Below are 27,068 nucleotides of genomic sequence, written 5' to 3'. Positions count from 1 at the left end.
ATGACATATAAATAATAGTTGAGCCGGGTAGCAACTTCACCTTCCTTTATGTCAATGTAAGGTCGGTTATGTTTTGGAACAAACTCTTTACATTTTCGAGTTAATTCCTGAATTAAGAAGCGATGTCACTCCGAAATTTATCTCGAGTGTTGCAGGGCAGTTGCAGACGGCCCTTATGGAAGAGTGTAGAGCGCGGTTACTACCTATACTCCCCGGAACCCATCCATCCATTACCGGACAGGACCCCTGACTGGAAAACAGCTGAGGAAGCCGTGCAAGTGATTCAGTCCGGTACGCGGTAGGAACAATGGGGAATACTGTAAATTCGGTTGTTTTGACCTTGTTTGATTGCTTTTGTTTTTGCAGAAATATGCATTTGAACATGTGGAAAAATAATATTGTGCATGGGTGCACTAATATACATGTATATATAGCATAAGGTTGATGACTTGTTGTTTGCAGGTCACCACCAGGTCAAAACTAATGACTTTTACGTGAAAGGCATAACAAATTGTTTCGGAATGTTATCAGTTTCCATTTCTGTGTGGTAATGTTTTAACAATCTAATGAAAGCTGAAGTTAGAAGTAGTCCACCAAAATGGCCGTCAACGAGTCTTTTGACGACTATTTTTACTATGACTCGACACAGGGATTCACAAGAAATGTTAAAATAATTAAAAAGTATCCCTGATTTCTCATTATTGTTGCTAAAAACAGAACTAGTCAGACGTCGAAATTAAACTTCTGAATGAACAAGCCGGAATTACTTCATATATCCATTGTACTAGTAGATATTGCAGCAGTGCTTGTCATAAGTTTATCATCAGCGTTCAGTTGTCTTTACAATCAAGCAAAAATGAATTAGTAAAACCAACATGTGGGCTAATTTACTTATTTCTATCATTGTGTTGTATTATCTTGTATAGGAATAAGGGACATTTTGTAATTTGATTTGATTCGGGCTCGGTTCGGGTAACCCGACTCTACCTACGAAAAAGATGCCGACCCTACCATTTTTTAAGTGTGTGTTTCAATTTAAAGTTTAAAACCTTTAAAGCTGTTCACCAAAGTTTTATTCCAATCTTACATCAAGGTGTCATGAAATAACATGTGACGTCTCTAGTACACAATATCCTCATTGGATTCCATCCCAAATAAGTGCATTGAAATGATTGTTTACTGCTTGTATTGGCCTTTTTATGCACATGATATGCACAAAAGTGAAGGTGTTCAAAGATTATTTTCCTCATTTAGGTCAGCGTGTGTTCATCCATGGTGCTGCAGCCACCCCTGTACACCTCATCCAGGCGATGTGTGATCATGGCAAGAGAGCTGACATTCGCGATGTCGAAGTCATGCATATACACACAGAGGGACCAGGCCTGTACAATGAACCGGAATATGATGGTTAGCAGATATTTGTTGTTATAACAGTTAAACTACAGCTTTTTCATGCCTCCTTTTTGTCATGAATTAGTGTAGGTTTGGAAATGTGGATAGTTGGTGGTTATTTGTATCAGTTGGTGGTCAACAATGTTTTGTCTGCACAATAACTTGAGAAAGGACCATGAAACATTAGTGGTCGGTTGCCCTTGACCAGTAGATGAGTAGTAGTTAAGGTCAGTAGGTCAAATGTCACAGTCAACAGTGTTATAAAAGAAATGTTCAAAAAATAACTTGAGAATAGTTTGACCTAGAACCAACAGTGGAAGGTTGCCTTTGACCAGATGATATTACCTATATTTTGTGAGTGTGGGCTGGTCATTAGATCAAAGGTCAAGTTCACCAGTCTTATGGAAACTTTTCCTCATTTCATAGGAAGAATTGTTTTTCTTCCTTGTCATGAAAACTTTGTTCAACCATTTAAAATAAATTCATTTCATCTTAAAACCCCTTGATTCGATATTCTCAGCGTCGCTCAGGAGACATGATGTTCGACAAACATCTCTTGTTTTTGCTACAGCAGGAAGACCAATATCAACATATCCATCAAGCTAGGAATTTAAAATAATGTGAAAACTGGAAACTTGTTAAAAGACTTAATCGTTACAATACATTCATAATTATCTTACCATGATGTGCATTTTGTTTGTTCAAGTAAGAACTTACTTTCATATTCTCTTACAGCAATAACGTATTTACTTGCATTGCAGATATGTTTCGTTCCAATTCCTTATTTGTTGGTGGAAATTCTCGTCAAGCTATCAGAGAGGGACGTGCTGATGCCATCCCTATATTTCTGAGCGAGATTCCCCGGTTATTCAGGCAACGCATCATAAACATAGATGTTGCCCTTGTGTCCGTTAGTCCCCCAGACAAACATGGATTCTGCTCCCTTGGAACCAGTGTTGACTGTACAAGATCTGCCATACAGAATGCTAAGTATATCATTGGTAAGGACTGTTTAGAAATGTTTTACCCTTAACAGTTTAAACTTTTAAATGATTTTCTAGATTATTTTTCAAGCATGAGGCTAGAATTCCGACACACAGAAGTTTCATTTGGTCTGTACTCAAGTCAAAGATATAAGTTGAAAAATATAAGTTGAAATAGAATTTCCCTGTTTTTCTGCTTTATATGTAAAACCAATAATCATGGTCATTTCTAAATACATGTTAGTAAGAATTCACATAAAAAAATCCACTGATTGCTAAAAACCTATATCTAAAAGAAGACATTCATTACATGTGTAGCAATTAGAAATGTTTGGTTTTATTCTCTGTTTGAAAGATAGTCTTGGAATAAAAGTTGGCTTATCAATAAATGTGAAATTTATATTGAGTTTGAGCTCAACATGTTCATCCTGCTCTTAGTCTTCAGTTACAATTATCATGAAAAATAGACTTCATAATTTTTTTATTTTGTCTTGTCAAAATTTGTTGCTTAGTTTTGAATTATGTTACTGACGTTCAAATTACACAAGGTTTAGTAAGTTTTTGATAATAAACTGTCATACAATAAACACTTTCAACTTATAAGTGGCAATGGGGTGGTTAACATAATTGACTATTGATTACTAGATCCATATGATCCAATGGTCCTGGGTTCGATCCCCACTCGGTGATAAAACTTGTTATCAAATATAGCAGATTTTCAAAATTGTTCAAATATTTGTCACTAAATGTTCATCACTCGGTGATAGTACTGGTTATCAGACGTAACAGATTTTTTTTAAATGTTAAAGCTGCACTCTCACAGATATACCATTTTTACAACTTTTTTATTTTTTGTCTTGGAAAGAGCAATTTTTTGCGTAAATATCTGCAAACCAATGATAATTATAAGATTGCTGACAAAAGATCAGAGCGCAGATTTTCATATTTCTGTTAGAAAATTAATGTTTTAAGGCTTAAAGCGTTACTAAGGGTTTAAGAAAAATGAATAAAACATCTTTTTTTTTTCTTAAATATATTAAATCTGCGATCTAATTTTTTGTCAACAATCTTATATAACTGGTTTCCATAAATTTCCGCAAAAATTGGCTCGTTCCAAGACAAAAAAAAAGAGTTGTCAAAACGTTCAATCTGTGAGAGTGCAGCTTTAAAACGGTCACTGAAAGCTTTATAGAGCTTATAAAGTTGAATTTTAAACATTGTGACGTAAAATGAATCTAACCTTTAACATACCTTTAGCTTTGACTTAAACTGATATAAGAAAAAAGAAAATATTGAACCATTTTAGCCCAGGTCAACAAGAACCTGCCCCGCACGTTTGGTGATGGAATTATCCACCAATCTCACGTTGACGCCATGGTCGAATGCGATGATACACTACATGAGATGAAGAGAGTTGAGCTGTCAAAAGAGGAAGTGATGATTGGAAAGCTGGTCGCTGAAAACCTGGTAGAGGATGGGGCCACACTCCAGATGGGTTTGTGATTTTGAAGAAATTGGTAGAATACGGGAGGTTGTTATTATATTTTAAAGATGCACTCTTATACCAAATAATATTACATCATTTATAAAGTTGTTTTAATTTATCAAAAAGGATGAATAAATGTCGAAAACAGTGGTTCTTATGAAGGATACCAAGTTTAATTTTAAAGAAATGAGCATAAAACATGGTATTTCTACCTTATGAGACTATAGTAGACCACAGTAAAAAGCAATCAACAATCATTTAATATTTTTTGCCCTTTCTGCTTTTAGATACACAGTCACAATCTTGTTATCAGTAATTAATATTTTCCATAAATGCATTATTTAGTAAGTAGTTAAAGGTATATCAGTCAAAATTGATTGTTGTTATACATGTGTATGCATGCATTGATTTTGAATAAGAGTGTCACTTTAATCTTCAACTGATCTTTATGTTACCTCTGTAGCATGGCATAATTATAGATAGTTGTTGGCATGGGTGCCTCTTTCAACGGCCCACACTTTCATTTCTGCCCAACACCCATATCGCACAATTAACTCCAGAGATATGGGCTTTGAATTGTAAGAAAATGAGCAAATGTTTTCTGTCAGCTGTCTAACATGAGCATGCATTATCCAATCTTTACCAAACATAAATACAATGTTTTTTGGAGTAATATCTTGACTGAGTTCGACCAACAAGTCAGATGACATTATTAACTGGGGAGTAATGACATTTCTTTTTTTTGTCAAAAAATAACCACTATTACTTTGTCCCCTCCCTTACTTCGGTATTCTTATCTAATATTTTCCAAATTTGGTTACAATGTTTATAAGCACAATCTCTTGACTGACACTTCCATATTGCAATATTATTTCTGAAGAGTACGGTAATGGCCAATCAAAGTGTCAAAACTTCAACAAATTCACTTTAATAGCTAATTTCAGTAAGCAACAGCATACAATCAGCCCATGATTAGATTTGATCCCTTGACCAACCAATGTTTAGTTTTAAGGCTTAAATATTGCTATAAGTTTAAACATATTTTTTTGCATTGCGATACATTTACACATTATTTGATGTCAGATGGTGATAACATTATCAGCAAGGAAACAGAAACAGTGCAATGTAAAAAAGCTTACGTTCATATAAAAAGGACATGCAAAGGACATGCATGCAAACATTGTTATTCATTGAAGTATAGACTGGAAAACAAATCACTCAATGATAAATTTCTAGTGGTACGTATATAATTATCAATGAGGGGATGATGTAGAGGTTAATATTATAATATTAAACAAGAGTGTCATATAATTCTGATATGAGTTGTTTTGACATTATAAAGAATGTTTATGATTGATGTAGAGGTTAAAATCAATACTAAACAAGAGTGTCATATAATTCTGAAGTTTATGATTCAAAACCATTCCTTTTATGAAAGATCTAAACTTTAGCCTAATAATTTCCAGATCATTTTAAGATAATTAAATGTTATTTTCATAAGTGAATTATTTCAGGTATTGGTTCCATACCAGATGCAGTTCTGGCCCAGCTGGGTAACCATAGAGACTTAGGTGTACATTCGGAGATGTTCTCTGACGGAGTTGTGGACCTTTGTGAGAAAGGGGCAATAACTAACAACAATAAAACGATCATGACTGGGAAGATTGTGAGCAGTTTTGCTGTTGGAACAAAGAAGCTGTACAATTTCATGCATAATAATCCGTTTGTAGGTGAGTATTTAAAGGCTGAGAAGTGCCAGTATCTCTATAAAGCTAATACAATACACAATGATACATACTTGTTCTATGGATTTATAAACATAATCAGTGCTAAACTTAAAAGAAAATTGCAAAATAAAGCCGTATAGTTCCCAGAATGCAGTAGTTCTCAGTCAGTTATGATCTTTCCTTCATTTTGGAAACAAGTGTCAAGCATTTTGTGATTATTAATGAGGTGCTTGAAACATCTCTCCAGGTAAAAACACTTTCAAACAGGTAAAGATAAGTTTGAATTAAGTATCCGAAGTTAACCTATGTTTACAAAATCACATTATTCCAACGGGCAGTATTAAAGCCCCAAGTGCAGTAATAGTGCATAAAAATATGATAAAATGCTGATTAAAAGAAAATGTTAACCCAAGGGAGCAAAATCTTGCAATAAACATTTTTTAACATTATTGCAGGTGTTACTCCCCTTGCTATTATTTGATGAACAAGGTACCTGGGATAGTATGAGCATCATGTCATGACGTGTGTGTATATATATATATATATATATTTGTATGTTGTTCTTAACAATGTTATCTTAAGGGGAAAAAATGCTTCAAAGTTAAAATCTGTTATAAACTAGGTAATATCAACTTCAACGCAGATTAAAAAACCTGCTGAGGAGATTTATAACTGTCAAACTAGAATATGACTAACTTTGAATACCTCAGAATCAATTAAAACAAAGTCAAGTGATTTAATTCCATCTTATTTTGCATTATTCAAAAACAAGAAGATCAACAAGTTTACTATAAAGAAACGTTTATTCAGATATTTAAAAAAAATAGGAAAATATTTTAAAATGTCCCAGAATTACTCTCGTACTCATTGATATATACTATTTTAATTGCGTTTAATGTGAATTGAGTGTAACATATACATTGTTCCTACTTAAAAGGTGATAACCCCTTCTCTACATTCAAACCCAAAGCATAATAATGCTTTCAAAAAAACGTATATAAGTTTTAAAACAAAGGGCCAATTGTTTAGAATTTTGTTACAGTTAAAAATGTTGTTGACATCATTGTTGTTTACATTAAAATAGTAACTGCACTGGTATTTTAACGGATACAGTACACAGTTGTAATCTGCTGTGTTTCTTACAAGAAATCGGGTGGACCAATTGAGATTCAAAGTTTTAGAAGCCTTGCTATAAGCATATATATCATTAATATAAACCAAAATATTATCAGATGGCGCATTGTTGCAAGTGATTTGTCATATAAGGGTGAGATGGTCAGAGATTTAAAGGCCTGGCAAAACAGGGAAATCAAAGACATATGAAAGAATCACATATGGGCTTGTCCATTTTTTGAAGAAAAAGATTTAAGGAATTGTCTTATCCTTGGTGCCATCATCATCAGCCTCACTGTACATTAAGTTAAATCTTTGCCTTAACTTCATTAACATTCAACATGTCTGTTATTTTCCTTGCAGACATGTGTGACATGGCCTTTACAAACAACATGTCTGTTATTTTCCTTGCAGATATGTGTGATGTGGCCTTTACAAACAACATGTCTGTTATTTTCCTTGCAGACATGAGTGACATGGCCTTTACAAACAACATGTCTGTTATTTTCCTTGCAGACATGTGTGACATGGCCTTTACAAACAACATGTCTGTTATTTTCCTTGCAGACATGTGTGACGTGGCCTTTACAAACAACATGGCTGTTATTTTCCTTGCAGACATGTGTGACGTGGCCTTTACAAACAACATGGCTGTTATATTCCTTGCAGACATGTGTGACGTGGCCTTTACAAACAACATGTCTGTTATTTTCCTTGCAGACATGTGTGACATGGCCTTTACAAACAACATGTCTGTTATTTTCCTTGCAGACATGTGTGACGTGGCCTTTACAAACAACATGGCTGTTATTTTCCTTGCAGACATGTGTGACGTGGCCTTTACAAACAACATGGCTGTTATTTTCCTTGCAGACATGAGTGACATGGCCTTTACAAACAACATGTCTGTTATTTTCCTTGCAGACATGTGTGATGTGGCCTTTACAAACAACATGGCTGTTATATTCCTTGCAGACATGTGTGATGTGGGCTTTACAAACAACATGGCTGTTATATTCATTGCAGACATGTGTGATGTGGCCTTTACAAACAACATGGCTGTTATATTCCTTGCAGACATGTGTGATGTGGCCTTTACAAACAACATGGCTGTTATATTCCTTGCAGACATGTGTGATGTGGGCTTTACAATCAACATGGCTGGGGTTTTTTCTTGCAGACATAATGATGTTGCCTTTACAAACAACATGGCTGTTATTTTCCTTGCAGACATGTGTGATGTGGCCTTTGCAAACAACATGTCTGTTATTTTCCTTGCAGACATGTGTGATGTGGCCTTTACAAACAACATGGCTGTTATTTTCCTTGCAGACATATGTGAATTGGCCTTTACAAACAACATGGCTGTTATTTTCCTTGCAGACATGTGTGAATTGGCCTTTACAAACAACATGGCTGTTATTTTCCTTGCAGACATGTGTGATGTGGCCTTTACAAACAACATGGCTGTTATTTTCCTTGCAGGCATGTGTGATGTGGCCTTTACAAACAACATGGCTGTCATTTTCCTTGCAGGCATGTGTGATATGGCCTTTACAAACAACATGTCTGTTATTTTCCTTGCAGACATGTGTGATGTGGCCTTTACAAACAACATGTCTGTTATTTTCCTTGCAGACATGTGTGATGTGGCCTTTACAAACAACATGTCTGTTATTTTCCTTGCAGACATGTGTGATGTGGCCTTTACAAACAACATGTCTGTTATTTTCCTTGCAGACATGTGTGATGTGGCCTTTACAAACAACATGGCTGTCATTTTCCTTGCAGACATATTAATGTGGCCTTTACAAACAACATGGCTGTTATTTTCCTTGCAGACATGTGTGATGTGGCCTTTACAATCAACATGGCTGTTATTTTCCTTGCAGACATGTGTGATGTGGCCTTTACAATCAACATGGCTGTTAATTTCCTTGCAGACATGTGTAACGTGGCCTTTACAAACAACATGGCTGTTATTTTCCTTGCAGACATGTGTGATGTGGCCTTTACAATCAACATGGCTGTTATTTTCCTTGCAGACATGTGTGATGTGGCCTTTACAAACAACATGGCTGTTATTTTCCTTGCAGACATGTGTGATGTGGCCTTAACAAACAACATGGCTGTTATTTTCCTTGCAGACATGTGTGATGTGGCCTTTACAATCAACATTGCTGTTATTTTCCTTGCAGACATGTGTGACGTGGCCTTTACAAACAACACTGCTGTCATTTTCTTGCAGACATATGTGATGTGGCCTTTTCAAACAGCATGTCTGCTATTTTCCTTGCAGACATGTGTGATGTGGCCTTTACAATCAACATGGCTGTCATTTTCCTTGCAGACATATTAATGTGGCCTTTACAAACAACATGGCTGTTATTTTCCTTGCAGACATGTGTGATGTGGCCTTTACAATCAACATGGCTGTTATTTTCCTTGCAGACATGTGTGATGTGGCCTTTACAATCAACATGGCTGTTATTTTCCTTGCAGACATGTGTGACGTGGCCTTTACAAACAACATGGCTGTTATTTTCCTTAGTGACATGTGTGATGTGGCTTTTACAAACAACATGGCTGTCATTTTCCTTGCAGACATATTAATGTGGCCTTTACAAACAACATGGCTGTTATTTTCCTTGCAGACATGTGTGATGTGGCCTTTACAAACAACATGGCTGTTATTTTCCTTACAGACATGTGTGATGTGGCCTTTACAAACAACATGGCTGTCATTTTCCTTGCAGGCATGTGTGATGTGGCCTTTACAAACAACATGGCTGTCATTTTCCTTGCAGACATGTGTGATGTGGCCTTTACAAACAACATGGCTGTCATTTTCCTTGCAGGCATGTGTGATGTGGCCTTTACAAACAACATGGCTGTCATTTTCCTTGCAGACATAATGATATGGCTTTTACAATCAACATGGCTGTTTGTTTTTTTGCAGACATAATGATGTTGCCTTTACAAACAACATGGCTGTTAACATGGCTGTTATTTTCCTTGCAGACATGTGTGACGTGGCCTTTACAAACAACATGGCTGTTATTTTCCTTGCAGATATGTGTGATGTGGCCTTTACAAACAACATGTCTGCTATTTTCCTTGCAGACATAATAATGTGGCCTTTACAAACAACATGTGTTTTATTTTCTTTGCAGACATAATGATATGGCTTTTACAAACAACATGGCTGTTATTTTCCTTGCAGACATGTGTGATGTGGCCTTTACAAACAACATGTCTGTTATTTTTCCTGCAGACATGTATGATGTGGCCTTTACAAACAACATGGCTGTTATTTTCTTGCAGACATAATGATGTGGCCTTTACAATCAACATGACTGTTTTTTTTCTTGCAGACATGTGTGATGTGGCCTTTACAAACAACACCGCCGTTATTTGCCAGAATCCTAAAGTGACGGCCATCAATTCATGTATAGAGGTGGACTTAACTGGACAAATATGTGCAGATTCTATTGGAACCAGGATTTACTCAGGTATGTGTACAATATTGTAAGGTTTTTGAAAATCTATAAAATGTATATATAACATTTCATTATACAAGTTGTATCATGTCCTTTTCAGAGTAACTGTATGCCTTCATTTTAAAGCATAACAAATATAAAAAGATCAGATTTGATACTTTTTAAACTTTAAATTAGTTTTTAATACATATATAAAAGTACTTCTTATAAAAGAGTTTAAACTTCACTAATTGATGTGTTTTCAATTTTTGAATGCATGTTCTTACTTTGGCTCGACACTGATGGTGTTTAGCTGACAAGCATCAAGTGTTATAATGTGAAGATTCATAGGCTTATTATTATCATGTAAGACTTCTTTATGTATATGGACACATCAGTGATGTGAATAAATGTGAGTTGACTATGTGTTATAAATGGTATAAGTTGAAAATAATTGCATTGATGTTTACTGCTGCATCCATAAATAATTTCACTTGTTTGCCTTTTTAAAAAAATGTTGTGATATTGTCATAGCCTAGGTGTTGTCACTGGTATTTTTGTGCAAAAGCTAGTTCTAAGATATGATTACTCAAAACCGGGTCAAAACTTTCCCATGAAACTCTGTTTGTATGTCATCAGTGGCACTAAGCATGCTTATCAAGGTAAAAAACTATTGCCGGAATAGCTGCCATGTTACGTCCCTGGGTTTATTTTGAAATTAATCAGCATGATGTACAATGTGAAGCATAAGCACACAACTAATACAGTTCCTGAAACCATACAGCTAACACAGTTCCTGAAACCGTACAGCAAACACAGTTCCTGAAACCATACAGCTAACAAAGTTCCTGAAACCACACAGCTTACACAGTTCCTGAAATCACACAGCTTACACAGTTCCTGAAACCACACAGCTTACACAGTTCCTGAAACCATACAACTTACACGGTTCCTGAAACCATACAACTTACACAGTTCCTGAAACCACACAGCTTACACAGTTCCTGAAACCATACAACTTTCACAGTTCCTGAAACCACACCGCTTACACAGTTCCTGAAACCATACAACTTACACAGTTCCTGAAACCATTCAGCTTACACAGTTCCTGAAACCACACAGCTTACACAGTTCCTGAAACCACACAGCTTACACAGTTCCTGAAACTACACAGCTTACACAGTTCCTGAAACCATACAGCTTACGAAGTTCCTGAAAGCCAATAGCATACACAGTTCCTGAAAGCACACAGCTTACACAGTTCCTGAAAGCAAATAGCTTACACAGTTCCTGAAATCACACAGCTTACACTGTTCCTGAAACCATACAGCTTACATGAGTTCCTAAACCATACAGCTTACACAGTTCCTAAAACCACACAGCTTACACAGTTCCTAAAACCACACAGCTTACACAGCTCCTGAACTTACACAGTTCCTAAAAACCATACAGGTTGTACAGTTCCTGAAACCGTACAGCTTACACAGTTCCTGAAAGCATACAGCTTACACAGTTCCTAAAACCACACAGCTTACACAGCTCCTGAACTTACACAGTTCCTGAAACCATACAGGTTACACAGTTCCTGAAACCGTACAGCTTACACAGTTCCTGAAAGCATACAGCTTACACAGTTCCTGAAAGCATACAGCTTACACAGTTCCTAAAACCATACAGCTTTCACAGTTCCTAAAACCACACAGCTTACACAGCTCCTGAACTTACACAGTTCCTGAAACCATACAGGTTACACAGTTCCTGAAACCATACAGCTTACACAGTTCCTGAAAGCATACAGCTTACACAGTTCCTGAAAGCATAAAGCTTTCACAGTTCCAGAAAGCATACAGCTTACACAGTTACTGAAACCATACAGCTTACACAGTTCCTGAAAGCACACAGCTTACACAGTTGCTGAAAGCACACAGTTTACACAGTTCCTGAAAGCACACAACTGACACACTTCCTGAAAGAACACAGCTTACACAGTTGCTGAAAGCACACAGCTTACACAGTTCCTGAAAGCACACAGCTGACACACTTCCTGAAAGTACACAGCTTACACAGTTCCTGAAAGCACACAGCTGACACGCTTCCTGAAGGCCCACAGCTTACACAGTTCCTGAAAGCACACAGCTTACACAGTTCTTGAAATCACACAGCTTACAAAGTTCTTGAAATCACACAGCTTACACAGTTCCCGAGTGTAAAATTGCTTTGTTATTTCCAAGGCTTTTAGTAAGGTTTAATTCTGTGTGCACAATGTCATTGATGTATTGTGTACAATAAACTGTGTTCGCAAAACTTCATGTAGGCTTTGGAGGCCAGATGGATTTCATAAGAGGTGCTGCATTGGGAACGGATGGAAAAGGAAAACCAATTATAGCTATGCCATCGGCCACCAAACGTGGGGAATCTAAAATTGTCTCCATATTGAAAAGAGGTAATTTTTTGCTTTTAAAAAAAAAAAATGAAAGTTGTTGTTTTATGGTATTATATATTTCTGTAGGATTTGGAGGCCAGATAGACTTTATCCGCGGTGCTGCCCTTGGTCTTGACGGCAAAGGAAAACCCATAATTGCAATGCCATCCACAACTAAGCGAGGAGAAACTAAAATTGTATCGACATTGCAGCGTGGTGAGATAGCTTAAGCACATAGAGGTCTTACTTTGCTTTGCCTATCAATGTGTTTATGCTTTGCCACTGCTCCCAGCTTGTTTTCTATTTAACCATGCTTTGGGCCTCAATTTCATGAAACGTCTGAAGTCACACATAACAAGATAAAGTCTTAATAAAGCTTAAAGCCCAAATTTTTTTTATCTTTTTGGTTAGATTGTGTTTTTTTCCTTTTAAATAGTTTTGAGATCATTATATAAAATTATTTTAAAGATAATAATGATAACCTATTTTTTTTAGGGATGCAAAAAAAATATTCGAATATTCGATCAAACGTTTGGTATTCGAATGTCAAAATCGGTATTTGAATATTCGAAAAATAAGTTCAATAAAGAAAACAGAACACATTTTGCCTTCATCACTGATGTTGTTTATAAAGCTCGTTTATCTTGTTTTTACAAGATTGGCCCCTAATCCCAGAGGTGTGAATGTGATGACTAGACACGCGTCATGTGTCATTTAGGGACATATCGTCAGGTACTATAAAACGTCCCCCTACTATTACAATAACTGGCTAGGAATCGGCTTTAACACCAATGTGTTGTCTTGGCTGCAAATTATGCTGTGCAACATAGCGCAAAACGAGGTGATGATATGAATGCCACAATAATGTACATGTAATATTGTGCTCAATAATGTTGTTGCATATATGTGCTTGAAACTGTTTCCATCTTTCAATACAATTTTCGTGCTTTGAAATGGATTTTAGAATATCTTTCCTCTATTGTTGTACAATAGATAAGTCCAATCCACTTATGTTTTCGTTTTACTATTTTACTAGTTCCCGAGTTGGTTTGGGTTTTCCATAGTTATATTTAGTAAGTTTAGAGGTCAATCTCAGAACGAGGCTGATCATCCTACGGAAAGACCTTCCATTGGCGCAAAACACTGTTTTACTAGGAATCCATCTAATTTCACATTGTTTACAAAAGGCAGCGGAATAATAATAGTAGTTTACTACATCCTCTAAAATATGTATTTCGGTAAACAAATATTCGAATATTCGATCGAAAGAATTACCAAATATTCGAATATCTATTTTGCAATTCGTTTGCATCCCTAATTTTTTTATTTGTAGTCAAATTTATAGGGCCCGGTGATGTTCGAGGTATTAAACATCTCTGAATAAAACACACACCTACCCTCTGGATGTCCATATTGCATAACATTCTGGGAGTCGGGTTATTATCCTTGGACAAGCCATATTTTATTTATTTACCTTAATGCTGCTAAAAAGTGCTTGGGGCCACCCGTAGGGTAACGGACAGAACCTAAACCTTAAATGTTCTTAAAGATGGGGTTACTCCTGGAAATTTGCGATCTTAAGCCTTTCGACCTTTATTGAAACAGGGCCCAAACTGTTAGTAACCATCGAATAATTATTGTGTTCTAATTTTGTACATACCTGGTGTGGCAAGGCAAATGCAATATTTTATGACAATGCAAAATAAAACAAATTGACTAGACAAATATATTTATTCATGCTTTCCATAAAAATACAGAAATGTATATAATACTGGCATGGCACACTTTTATAATCCTAATGCTTGTGCATGGCTCATTATAGACATTGTACACAGACAAAAGAAATTTCATAGAGCATAAAATGTGGAGATATTTGATGACAATGTTACTTTGCTAGGCTATGCTGTAGATTAGAGGAAAGAACCCCAAGTGGTATGCTTGTGACATGTAGATTTCCAGTTATGGTCCCTTAGACAATTTTTTTTATTTTTCTTGAACTGCTTCACATTTTTCTCAATATTTATTAAGCCCCCCTTCGAAGAAGAGGGAGTATATTGCTTTGCACATTCTGGTCGGTCGGTCTGTCTGTCGGTAGGCCTAAGCTTGTCCGATAGAAAACTGGACAATACCTGAACCTATGGTTATCAAACTTTACATGATATTGATTTTAGGGGTCATCGGGTCAACGTTCAAGTCATAATGATCTGTAACGGGAATAGGTTGTCAAAGCTTGTCCCAGTGATAACTCAAGAATGCTTGGACCTATGGTCATCGAGTTAAGGGTCAAGATCACAGTGACCTTTAATACTGAAAGGTTTTCCGGGTGATAACTCGACAATGCCTACACCCATGGACCTTAAACTTGAATTGGAGGTTGGGCCTGACCAGTAGATGACCCCTATTTATTTTAGGGGTCATTTGGTCAAAGGTCAAGAACACAGTGACGTTGAATAAAAAAAGCTTGTCTGTGTGACAACTCGACAATGCCTGCACTTATGGCCCTCAAACTTGACCCTTTGGATTTTGAGGTCAAAGGTCCCGGGGTCACAACTCATATTGTCGTTAAGTTTTACATCATATTTACTTATTCCCTGCTGCTAAGAGGATACATGTTTATCTGCAAATATCAGTCATCATCTGAACATGTTTATTATGCCCGCCTTCGAAGAAGAGGGGTATTTTGCTTTACACATGTCGGTCGGTAGGTCAGTCGGTCCGTCGGTAGACCAAAGCTTGTCCAAGTAATGACTCAACAATTCCTGGACGTATGTTCATCAAACTTGACATGAAGGTTGGGCCTGACCAGTAGATGATCCCTATTGATTTTAGGGATCATTGAGTCAAAGGTCAAGGTCACAGTGACCTTTAATGGTAATAGGATTTAAAAGCTTGTCCGAGTGATAACTAAACAATGCCTAGGCTAATTCCTGGACTTATCGTTATCAAACTTGACATGGAGGCTGGGCATGACCAGTAGATAAGCCCTATTTTTTTTTTTTTGGGGGGGGGTCATTGGGCCAAAGGTCAAGGTAACAGTGACCTTTAACTAAAAAAAGTTAACAAAGCTTCTTCCAGTGATATCTCAACAATGCTTGGACCTATGACCATCAAACTTGACATGGAGGTTTGGCCTGACCAGTAGATGATTTTAGGAGTCATCGGGTCAAATTTTAAAATCACAGTGACCTTCAATGTGAAAACGTTGTTCGAGGGATAACTCTTCAATGCCTGCACCCATGGCTCTCAAACTTCATTTTGGGGTTGGGCTTGACCTGTAGATGAACCCTTTTGATTTAAGGGGTCATTGGGTCAAAGGTCAAGATTGCAATGACCTTCAACGCAAAAAGGTTGTCTGTGTGATAATTTGACAATGCCGGCACCCATGGCCCTCAAACTTGACATTTAGGTTGGGGGTGACCAGTTGATGACCCCTATGGATTTTGAGGTCATAGAGTCAAAGGTCATGGTCATAACTCATATTCATCATTAAAAAGTTGTCATATTTACTTATTCCCTGCTGCTAAGAGGAAACATTTTTATCTGCAAATATCAGTCATCATATGAACATGATTAAAAATTGTACCTACTATCGGCAAACTTTGAATGGTCATAATCTTCAAAATGCCTCGAAGGCATCCAATGTCAATGACAAATCAGCTGTCATTTCACTCCATGCATATTTTGTTCAATTGTCCAAATATTTCTGACAACATGGCGCTCAGGGGGGCATAATATTTGACAAACATCTCTTGTTAAAAACTGTATCACTATCCTCACGCTTTGAATGGTCATAATCTTCAAACTGCCTCAAAGACATCCAATGTCAATGACAAATCAGCTGTCATTTCGGTTCATGCTTATTTTATTCAATTGTCCAAATATTCCTAACAACATGGCGCTCACAGGAGCATAATGTTTGACAAGCATCTCTCGTTTATTTTTTGTCTTGTGAGATAACACATGCAAAGCCTGCATTGAATGTAAAGCTTTTGCTTTTTTCTAACATTTGGGTCTTTTGGGTCAGTTTGGATGTGTTAACATTTCTCTTATAACTACTGCAACATCATTCATCATCTGATTGTTTTTATATAAATGAATAGTTAAAGTCATGTAGCAATCAAAGAACAATTTGATATATTATTCTGTTTCCATACAAAGAATAATACATTTTTGTTTAATTAAGGTTTAACTTTTATTGATATTTTAATAATCAAATTAATGCTTTTGTTCTGGTTACCCAGGCAAGCTTATTTTTTGAGTCCTGTGACCCTTATTAAAAGTTTGAAATTGATAAAATGTGGACGAATACAAAATGTAATAAAAACACAATACAACAGTTTTCCAAAATAGTATTTGACCAAGCCTGGGTTTTTTTTGGTAAACATATAACCAGAACAACAACATTATTTTTGTTTCATTGAGTAAGATTAAGTATTATGCGTACATGATTCGCATGTATGCATTTAAATAAATATAAAATTGCTGCCTTTTCATATATAATTATGCATTTAAACATTGCTAATACTAAGCAAAAATTGTCTTGTAACTTAAAGCTGAACTCAATTACTTTTCAAAACTTTAATTATACTTGTATTTCTCACGGTATGTTTGGGAAACTGTTCAATGGTTCGATATAGGTATTTGACAATTTTACAGATTCATAAATATCCAAATATCTAGATCTTTTTGTAAGGAGCCTCGCTTACAGATTTTGTATTGGCAATAAAAGAAACAACTTACTTTTATGAATAATTAAAGACCAAACAACAAGTGTCGGAGCTACACATTTGAAAAGAATTTGGTAAATCCAATCCTAAAATGATGGAATTTTCAACAGTGTTAACGCTTTTAGGCAAAAGACGAGGTTTTCCTTACACGTTTAAATAATTATGAAGACGAGAACTCTACTTTGAACTTTTGATGAGATGTTTTATCATTGTTATGAGCATTTCATTTACATTTCACATAAACATTATATTTTTCAGAGGCTGACATGAATTAATCCCTTTATGTGATTGTTAAATAGATAACTTTTGATTTTTTTTTAAAAATCTACCATGATGTTGATAGTAAACAATAAAGATTATTTTTTTAGATATTGTTGTTAATTATACAAAGAAAACACCAATAGGATCAATTATAAGGCTTATTCTTGAAGATTATGTTATGAAAAAATTATTTTATTATGATGTTTTTACTTTTTTTGTATTCAAAACCAATAAATTTAATGGTAAAAATACGTAAAAATTAATTTTTTATTTGTAATTTTTTTTAGAAGTTGATGAAATGAATTTTAGGGATGTAAAACATTTATATTTAAATATATTTTGTAAAAATATAATTTCAGGATCTGGTGTGGTAACTACACGAGCCCACGTACATTATGTGGTCACAGAGCATGGTATAGCGTATCTATTTGGAAAGACCTTGAGAGAGCGCGCATACGATTTGATCAGTATAGCTCACCCAGACCATCGGGAAATGCTGGAAAAACAAGCTTTTGAGCGCCTTAAATGTATGCCGGCTCCATTCAAATAAAATATAGATCTGAAAAGTCCATAATGGCATTATTTATAGTTGAAGTAGATTTTATTTTTATAGGATTTGTTCTTAGCTTGTTTGTTTTTACAAATACTGAACTGGAGGTATTCTTATAGCCTTGGTGTTGCAAAGTGTGTGCAAACCTTGAACAAACCAGTCACAACTTCTGTTATAGCTCTAGGTTAAAAATCTTTCAAGAGTTAACATAACATTTATGTGTATCATAATATGAAATGTCATATTAATAAATGAACTCGGCCATGCCACTGGATTCACATATCCACTATGACCCTATACAAAGAAGTAACAAATTCCATAACTCTGGTCTTGCTTTGCCTCTTGGTAGATTATGAAAAACAGAGAAGTGTTTGCCTCCCAGCTTGTGGTGTTCTTGTCATAGTTGTAGAGAAAGTTTGGTGTGAACCCATTCCATTAATTTTGCTCTGAAACTTGAAACCAGAAGATTTGGGAGGTAGAACATTGTTGTATTAGTTATTATGTAGTTGTTACACTTATGTTATAATTCTTATTTAGATTTGACCACAACGAGGGGAAAGCGATATAAGCCAAAAAAATGTTTTCAATTCCACTGCCGATAAAGATAGGGTGGGTTTGATCAGGTTTTATTACTCAGGGTCAGCTGTGTCTAAATAGTATTTCTACCTTTAAAACTGTTTATTGACACTTTATTATGGTAAACTTACATTTTTATTGACTGAAATTCTATTTGCAGTCATAACAAACTATTATATTTTCTAATTATGTCTCCCCCTCTCTGGGGGAGACATATTGTTTTTGCCCTGTCCGTCAGTCCGGTAGTCCGTCAGTCCGTCCGTACGTCACACTTCGTTCCGATCGATAACTGGAAAACCGCATGACCTAGGATCACCAAACTTGGTAGGGAGGTTGGTCATGAGGTGTAGAAGATCCCTATTGTTTTTGGGGTCACTAGGTCAAAGGTCAAGGTCGCGGCGACCCCCAATGTAAAAAACATTTCCGCTCAATATCTTGACAATGGTTTGACCTAGGTTCACCAAACTTGGTAGGGAGGTTGGTCATGAGGTGTAGAAGATCCCTATTGTTTTTGGGGTCACTAGGTCAAAGGTCAAGGTCGCGGCGACCCCCAATGTAAAAAACATTTCCGCTCAATATCTTGAGAATGGTTTGACCTAGGTTCACCAAACTTGGTAGGGAGGTTGGTCGTGAGGTGTAGAGGATCCCTATTGTTTTTGGGGTCACTAGGTCAAAGGTCAAGGTCGCGGCGACCCCCAATGTAAAAAACATTTCCGCTCAATATCTTGAGAATGGTTTGACCTAGGTTCACCAAACTTGGTAGGGAGGTTGGTCGTGAGGTGTAGAGGATCCCTATTGTTTTTGGGGTCACTAGGTCAAAGGTCAAGGTCGCGGCGACCCCCAATGTAAAAAACATTTCCGCTCAATATCTTGAGAATGGTTTGACCTAGGTTCACCAAACTTGGTAGGGAGGTTGGTCGTGAGGTGTAGAGGATCCCTATTGTTTTTGGGGTCACTAGGTCAAAGGTCAAGGTCGCGGCGACCCCCAATATAAAAAACATTTCTGCTCAAAATCTTGAGAACGGTTTGACCTAGGTTCACCAAACTTGGTAGGGAGGTTGGTCATGAGGTGTAGAAGATCCCTATTGTTTTTGGGGTCACTAGGTCAAAGGTCAAGGTCGCGGCGACCCCCAATGTAAAAAACATTTCCGCTCAATATCTTGAGAATGGTTTGACCTAGGTTCACCAAACTTGGTAGGGAGGTTGATCATGAGGTTTAGAAAACTCCTATATTTTGGGGGGTCACAAGGTCAAAGGTCAACGTCGCTGTGACCTCTAATGTAAAAAAATATTTCCGTGCAATATCAGGAGAATGCTTTGATCTAGGTTCACCAAACTTTGAAGTGAGGTTGGTCATGATGTCTAGTTGATTTTGCAATCAGTTGGTCAAAGGTCAAGGTCACTGACCTTGAGGTGAAGAACCGGTTTCTGCTCAATAACTCAAGAACGTTTACACCCAGGAACTTCATACTTGGTATGCCAGTTAGTCATGACTAGTTGATGGCCCCTATTGATTTTGGGATCCATCATTGATTATTTCTCACCTACGACCACACAATGGGGGAGACATGCGCTTTTTCAAAAAAGCAATCTCTAGTTACCGGTACATCTTTCATACTATAAGACCATGTTGTCAAGAACAATGTTCAATAACTAGCATGAATAGCGTTGTAATTTATCAGCACAAAAGTTATAGCACAGTTATGCTCCGCCTATTTGTTACCGTTCCAATATTGGAGTTAATGCATAGACGAAAACAGAGAAAACACTCCATGGTACAAATGTTGCTATAGTTAAAAGGGCATATCTTTTTAGAGTTGTTATAATCATATCCTACATGATAGCCTTCTTTATGCTGTGTATGGTCGGTATTTATAATCATGAGAAACTCGGATGTAAAAATCTATACAGACAGCAATGACTACAAAAATGGATGGCAGTGTTATATAACACTCTAATGAAACATGTGTTTTATAGGTGATTTTTGAATAACATCATGATATAAGGTACTTATCCTTTCAGTTAAAGGTGTGGTTAATGTAAAACAGGCTGTTTATGTTATTTTTACTTTTTTAATGTACATTTAGTGATATTTTAGACTGCATATTAACCATGCAATATCTATTAGGCGATGTATATAGATCAATGTTAAATGACATTGATACATATGTAATGTACATGTTTAGTTTTATTTTGTTATTATTCTTTTATCAAATATGGTTTTTGGTGCATTGTTGGATGTAGAGAAATTCTAGTATAATTTGCCTTGTTTTGAAATGGTTGCCATGTTGTACGTGTACAGTTACTTGTTTAAACTTATTTAATTTTACAACGATTGTGAAACAAGCTGTTGCAACTTATAATATTACCGTAATCACTCTCATTGGCATGATTTTGCTCGGGAGTGTGGTCTAGTGTTGTGGGGGAAACCGGAGTACCCGGAGGAAACCCACTTGTTTGACTTGGTGACCACAAACCAAATGTGCCTAGGCTGGGAATTGAACACAGGTTGCCTTGGTGAGAAGCGAGTGCACTAACCACTGTGCTAACTGGACAACCAGCCTTTTACAGTAACTTGATTGTTAATGTGCACATATCTGCATCTGCAACCAATTTGTTTTATTTAATCGTGTGATGTTTCACCTGCATAGACCATGCTCAAGGTGATTTTAACACAACTGTGAGATTATTCTTTCATAATATCATTTATTAGTTGTTAGGTTACATTATTATTTAATATTGTTAAAGTTTTTTGTGTTGCCTTCAAAGTATGTCAGACATGAATTACTTTGTCTGGCGTTGCCTGCATACTTTTGTTTCCATACTTTTGAATAATGTTTGGTATAGAGCCTTCAAAATTGGTATATACACTGATAAGGCCCAAAGATGATCCCTTTGGTTATGGGTAAATTCCTCCCAAGGACAAGGTCATTGTAAGAATCACTAGAAAAAAACATGTGTGCTTTCGTTTACGATCAATTACTTTTGAGTTATTTGGTGTAACGTCTTCAAACTTGGTATACACACTGGTCATGCCCATAGATGATCCATTGGGCTTTTGGTAAATAGGTCCAAGGTCAAGGTCAAAGTGATATTCATTAGAAAAAAATGGCATTTTTCATTTTATAACTTTGAATGACTTTGTGTCGAGTCTTTACTTTGTTGATAGTACACATTTTAGCCACTTAGTACTTATGATTACAATAATAGTCTTGTCTGCATAATACAGGCATAGTTATGATAGTAGATGTTGCTGGATTGTTTTGGTATGAGCATACTTAATCATTCACTTCGTTGGTATTTTAGAGCATTTTTTTATTGCAGTTTGATCTAATATGTTATTCTATTTAAAGTTCTGTACCATATTGGAAACATAAGTGATTTACATGATCTTTGCATCTAGATTATCTTGTTGAGTTTTGGCTTTTAGTTGACTGCTTGTTCTCTCTTACACAAATGTAGTACAATGCATATACGGGTTGTTTAGTGGTAACTGATCATTTGCTATATAATTTAAAAAAAAGATGCAACTGATTAAAATGATTTTTTTTGTAAGTTGCATTTGTGTGTGTGAACATTTTGTAATAGTTTTGATATCTAGTTGTTAGTATTTTTATGAATGCTGTTATGTTTGGGTTAGAAATTAGTTAATATTTGCCCTTATCCTGATATTAATCGTTTCATCCAATCATCAAGTACATGTACTAGCTATCAAAGTTATTGTGTCAGTTTTCTATTCCCTTTTTAATAATTTCTATAAAATAAACAATAAACTATAAAAAAAAGTCCGTAAAAATCCCTTTAAATATTATGCATTTATTTAAACTTTACTAACTGGTAAACACTGCTTTTCAGAATCGTCTACCTCAAATGGTTTATTATTAGCTCGACTATTCGAAGAATAGGTGGGCTATACTACTCGCCCTAGCGTCGGCGTCGAGATCCAGTTAAAGTTTAAGGGCAAGTTTGGATTTTCACTTATAAGTCCAATACCCTACATTCAACTGACTTAATACTTCATGCAGTTGTTCAGGGCCATCACATGATGAGGTTAGATAACTCCATATTATTCTTTACACAGATTATGGCCCCTGATTGACTATGGAACTTAGGTTAAAGTTTTAGGGCAAGTTCGAATATTTATTAATAACTTCTATATCCTTTGTTCAATTGACTTAATACTTCACACAGTTGTTCAGAACCATCACACAATGAGGTTACATAACTCCATATTATCCAAAATACAAGTTTTGGCCCCTGATTGACTTAGGTTAAAGTTCTAGGGCAGGTTAAAGTTTTAGGGCAAGTTGGGATTTTCACTTAAAACTCCAATACCATTCATTCAATTGACTTAATACTTCACACAGATGTTCAGAGCCATCACATAATGAGGTTAGATAACTCCATATTATCTTTTATACAAATTATGGCCCCTGATTGACCATGGAACTTAGGTTAAAGTTTTAGGGCAGGTTGGGATATTGTTTAATAACTCCTATACCCTTCATTCAATTGACTTAATACTTCACACAATTGTTCAGGACCATCACCCAATGAGGTTACATAACTCCATATCCTTAATACAAGTTATGGCCCCTGATTGACTTAGGTTAAAGTTTAAGGCAAGTAAAAGTTAAGGGCAAGTTGGGATTTTAATAAAAAAGACTTCCATACCGTTCATTAAATGCACTTAATAAAATTTAAAATTATTTACGACCATCTTACAACAAGAAACATTACTCCGTTTTAAGCCCAAATACAAATTATGGCCTTTGAATTTTTTATTTTTTATTTCCTGTGAAAGGCATATTTGTATATTCTTAACCACATTATTCATAATGGGAAATCAAGTTATTTGAGTTGCGTCATTGTTTGGACCGGCTGGTGGGAGTGTAGCATCAAAGTCACCTTATGTATCGAATAATTTTAGTTAGGTTTGACATAAAGAGACCAAACTTGGTATTATTACATCGTAATTGTATTCTAAGTCAAAGCGGCGTAGTCGAGCGCGCTGTCTTACGACGGCTCTTGTATCAACTCTGGTAGAACACATTTTGTTAAAATTTCAAATCATGATATACAGAAGAGAGATAAGAAAAGAACAATTTGATGAATTTCCAATTTGGTGAAACTTGAAGAATTTTAGCCGTATTTTTCATTGAAAAGTTCCTGGTTATAGAGAGGAAAAAAACTGTTGGTTGAGTGGCGGGCAATTTACAATTTTGTGTGAAATTTCATTTTTCGATGTCATATATACAACAGTTTTTATTTGTTCTTAATTGATCAGAATATTTGTCAACATGGTATTTAACAGCAGTGGGAATGTGGGTCCTCTTGGATAAAAACTAGTTAAAATAGTTCACCAATGGTCAAAAACAAGGTCAAACCAGAGAGAATATGGGTCACCATCGGTCAAACTCAAGGTCAGACAAGTGTGAATATGGGTCACCTAGGTAAACAAACAAGGTCAAACCATTGTGAATATGGGTCTCCACGGTCAGACACAAAGTTGGACCAGTGCGAATACAGGTCTCTTCAGTCGAAAACAAGGTCGGACCGGTGTGAATATGGGTCATCATTGGTCAAAAACAAGGTCGGACCAGAGAGAATGTGGGTCACCTTCGGTCAAACACAAGGTTGGACCAGGGTGAATATGGGTCACCTAGGTAAACAAACAAGGTCGGACCGGTGTGAATATGGGTCACCATCGGTCAAAAACAAGGTTGGACCAGAGAGAATATGGGTCACCTTTGGTCAATCACAAGGTTGGACCCGTGTGAATATGGGTCACCTCAGTCAAACACAAGGTCAGACCTGTAAGAATATGGGTCACCTTGGTCAAAAACAAGGTCGGACCTGTGTGAATATGGCTAACCTCAGTCAAACACAAGGTCGGACCTGTAAGAATATGGGTCACCATGGTCAAAAACAAGGTCGGATCTGTGTGAATATGGCTAACCTCAGTCAAACACAAGGTAGGACCTGTGTGAATATGGGTCACCTTGGTCAAAAACAAGGTCAGACCAGTGAGAATATGGGTCAGTAGCATTTACTTTTTCCTCTAAAAATATACATCCTGCAAAATCACACATATCAAAATTAAAAATCGGGCATTAAAACCTTGTCATATGCAAGTAATAACCTTGTTTTATTAAATGCTTGTCATTTTTTTATATCATTTTGTACTTACTTGCATAATCATGTTTTTATGTATGATATAATAAAAATAGAGTTTGGTTAGAATAGTTGAAATCGTAACTATTTCCATAAATTGATATGCCATTTGGCTGTGTTTGTACACTCGTCTGTTGACCTAACTACCATCTCAACAATATATTTCTAAGGTAATCAACTTTGTTAACCATCAAGAGTGAAGATTGTTGATGATAACCTTGCTGATTTTTTTCAGTATTTGTCATTGGCAACATCCAAAAAGTCGAGAGTTATTTCAGTCATGTAAACATGTGTGTATTCTCTGATATCCATTCGGAACTCCTCGGCCATTTTCCATGGAAAACAACCACACTCCTGCTGTATGTGGATGGTTTATGATGTCAGAAATTTCTAATTACACTGCTAGTAGATCGTGTAGTAATTTCAATTTAGCAGTTAAACCTCCAGGTAATATTAGTTAATTATGCAATAAAACACATCACTGGCAATCAATTTAAACTTAGATATACAAAATGCACATTTAAAAAACATAACTATTAATTTATACTACGGGGTATTTTATAAAAAAAATTACCAACTACTTCTACTTATGTTCGGCATACATCTGAGGTTGTTTTCGATGGAGAATGGCCGAGAAGATCCAAATGGTCGTATATCATAATTATCAATTAAGTATGTTATCAATATCTACACATAATCTATCATCTATTTTGTTATTCTAAACCTTCTCATTAGAGTAATATGTATTCTACAGTTTATAAACAAGTTCTAAGTGAACATCATTGATAAAACATCAGCCACTTAATGTCCATGTTTGTTTAATATATTGCCATTAATTGTCCTTTCCTTTTAGTTGTCATTGTGGACAATAAAGATGATATTATCAACTAAATAATGTCTATAGGAATACTTTTGTAGTTTCATCTTCTCTTTTCTGCATTGCTTTTTTATTGTAGTTGCCTCAGGAACACATTCAATTGTAAAAGTATTATACATACAAGTATATGAAAGTTATTATATATGACATGGTTATATTTGTACACAAAGATAAAACATACATAGGAGCCTGTAGGAGTTGCTTTCGTCGCTTCAAGTCACATTGCACACTTGTGTAGCTCCAAAGATATTACCCCCACACACATGAAACATAGGTATATCTGTCAGCATTATGCACCTGCAATTTCTGTCACATTTCACTCAGATTAACAAGAGTTATGGCCCTTGACTTTGTGAAAAATGGTCCGTAAAGTATTCAAGTAGAACCAAAAGTGTTGCACATACACTTGTGAAACTCTACAGGTATGTTGCTCAGTATGAGCTGTTGTATACCTGCCATTTATGTCACTTTTCACTTGGTTTAACAAGAGTTATGGCCCTTGACTTTGTAAAAAGTTGTCTTTGAAGTATTCTGTTGCAAGTAGCGCCAAAAGTGTTATACATTCACTCACGAAACTTCATAGGTATGTTGGTCAGCATGGGCTGTTGTGTACCTGCCATTTATGTCACTTTTCACTCGGTTAAACAAGAGTTATGGCCCTTGACCTTGTGAAAAAAATGTCTTTGAAGTATTCTGTTGCAAGTAGCACCAAACGTGTTACATATGCACTCATGAAACAACAGGTATGTTGGTCAGCACGGGAAGTTTTGCACCTACAATTTCTGTCGCATTATACTTGACAAGAGTTATGGCCCTTGACTTTGTAAAAAGTTGTCTTTGAAGTATTCTGTTGCAAGTAGCACCAAAAGTGTTATACATACACTCATGAAACTTAATAGGTATGTTGGTCAGCATTTCACTCGTGCTAACATGAGTTATGATCCTTAACATATAAACTCATGAGTCTACTGAAATTTAATGGGATTGTTTGTCAATATAGGCCTTTGAACACTTGTCAATTTCCAACATTTCACTCCTATGTTCTTCAACTTGACATTGAACCAAAGTTGTTTGGAGGGAGAGGTTGAGGGTGTCCATCACGACTGTTTCTACTAGTGTAAATTCAAGTGCATGGCATCATATTCTGCTTATAAATGTAACTCTGACAAAACTATGTTATTACTGTATCATTATTCATTTTATAGGTTTTTACAGATCAGTATGCATGCCTTTGTTATAATGTAATTGTGTATTTGTTTATGGCACATCCTTACATGTATTAAAATCTTATACCCAAGAAA

The 27,068-nt window shown here is 36.0% G+C and overlaps 1 protein-coding gene across 1 annotated transcript; it reads left to right on the top strand.

The window, feature by feature from the left end:
* Positions 1-13: 13 nt before the first annotated feature.
* On the top strand, positions 14-27,068 carry LOC128245573 (4-hydroxybutyrate coenzyme A transferase-like). Its single transcript, XM_052963771.1, has 8 exons — positions 14-291; positions 1,255-1,407; positions 2,154-2,393; positions 3,682-3,870; positions 5,376-5,591; positions 10,076-10,213; positions 12,690-12,818; positions 17,950-27,068. Exons 1-8 carry the CDS (start codon positions 123-125, stop codon positions 18,138-18,140), a joined length of 1,425 nt encoding a protein of 474 aa, XP_052819731.1. The 5' UTR covers positions 14-122; the 3' UTR covers positions 18,141-27,068.

The sequence above is a fragment of the Mya arenaria genome, chromosome 9 (assembly GCF_026914265.1).
Source record: "Mya arenaria isolate MELC-2E11 chromosome 9, ASM2691426v1".
In the NCBI taxonomy this organism is placed as follows: domain Eukaryota; kingdom Metazoa; phylum Mollusca; class Bivalvia; order Myida; family Myidae; genus Mya; species Mya arenaria.
The sequence above is the reverse complement of the archived record's forward strand: the minus strand, read 5'-3'. Positions and strand labels throughout refer to the sequence as shown.

Bases quoted from the DNA above. Each gene is read 5' to 3' on its own strand.
- LOC128245573 (XM_052963771.1), top strand. From the start codon at position 123: ATGTCACTCCGAAATTTATCTCGAGTGTTGCAGGGCAGTTGCAGACGG. The intron at 1,408-2,153 runs GTTAGCAGATAT...CTTGCATTGCAG, and splicing joins CAATGAACCGGAATATGATG to ATATGTTTCGTTCCAATTCC. The intron at 12,819-17,949 runs GTGAGATAGCTT...ATATAATTTCAG, and splicing joins TGTATCGACATTGCAGCGTG to GATCTGGTGTGGTAACTACA.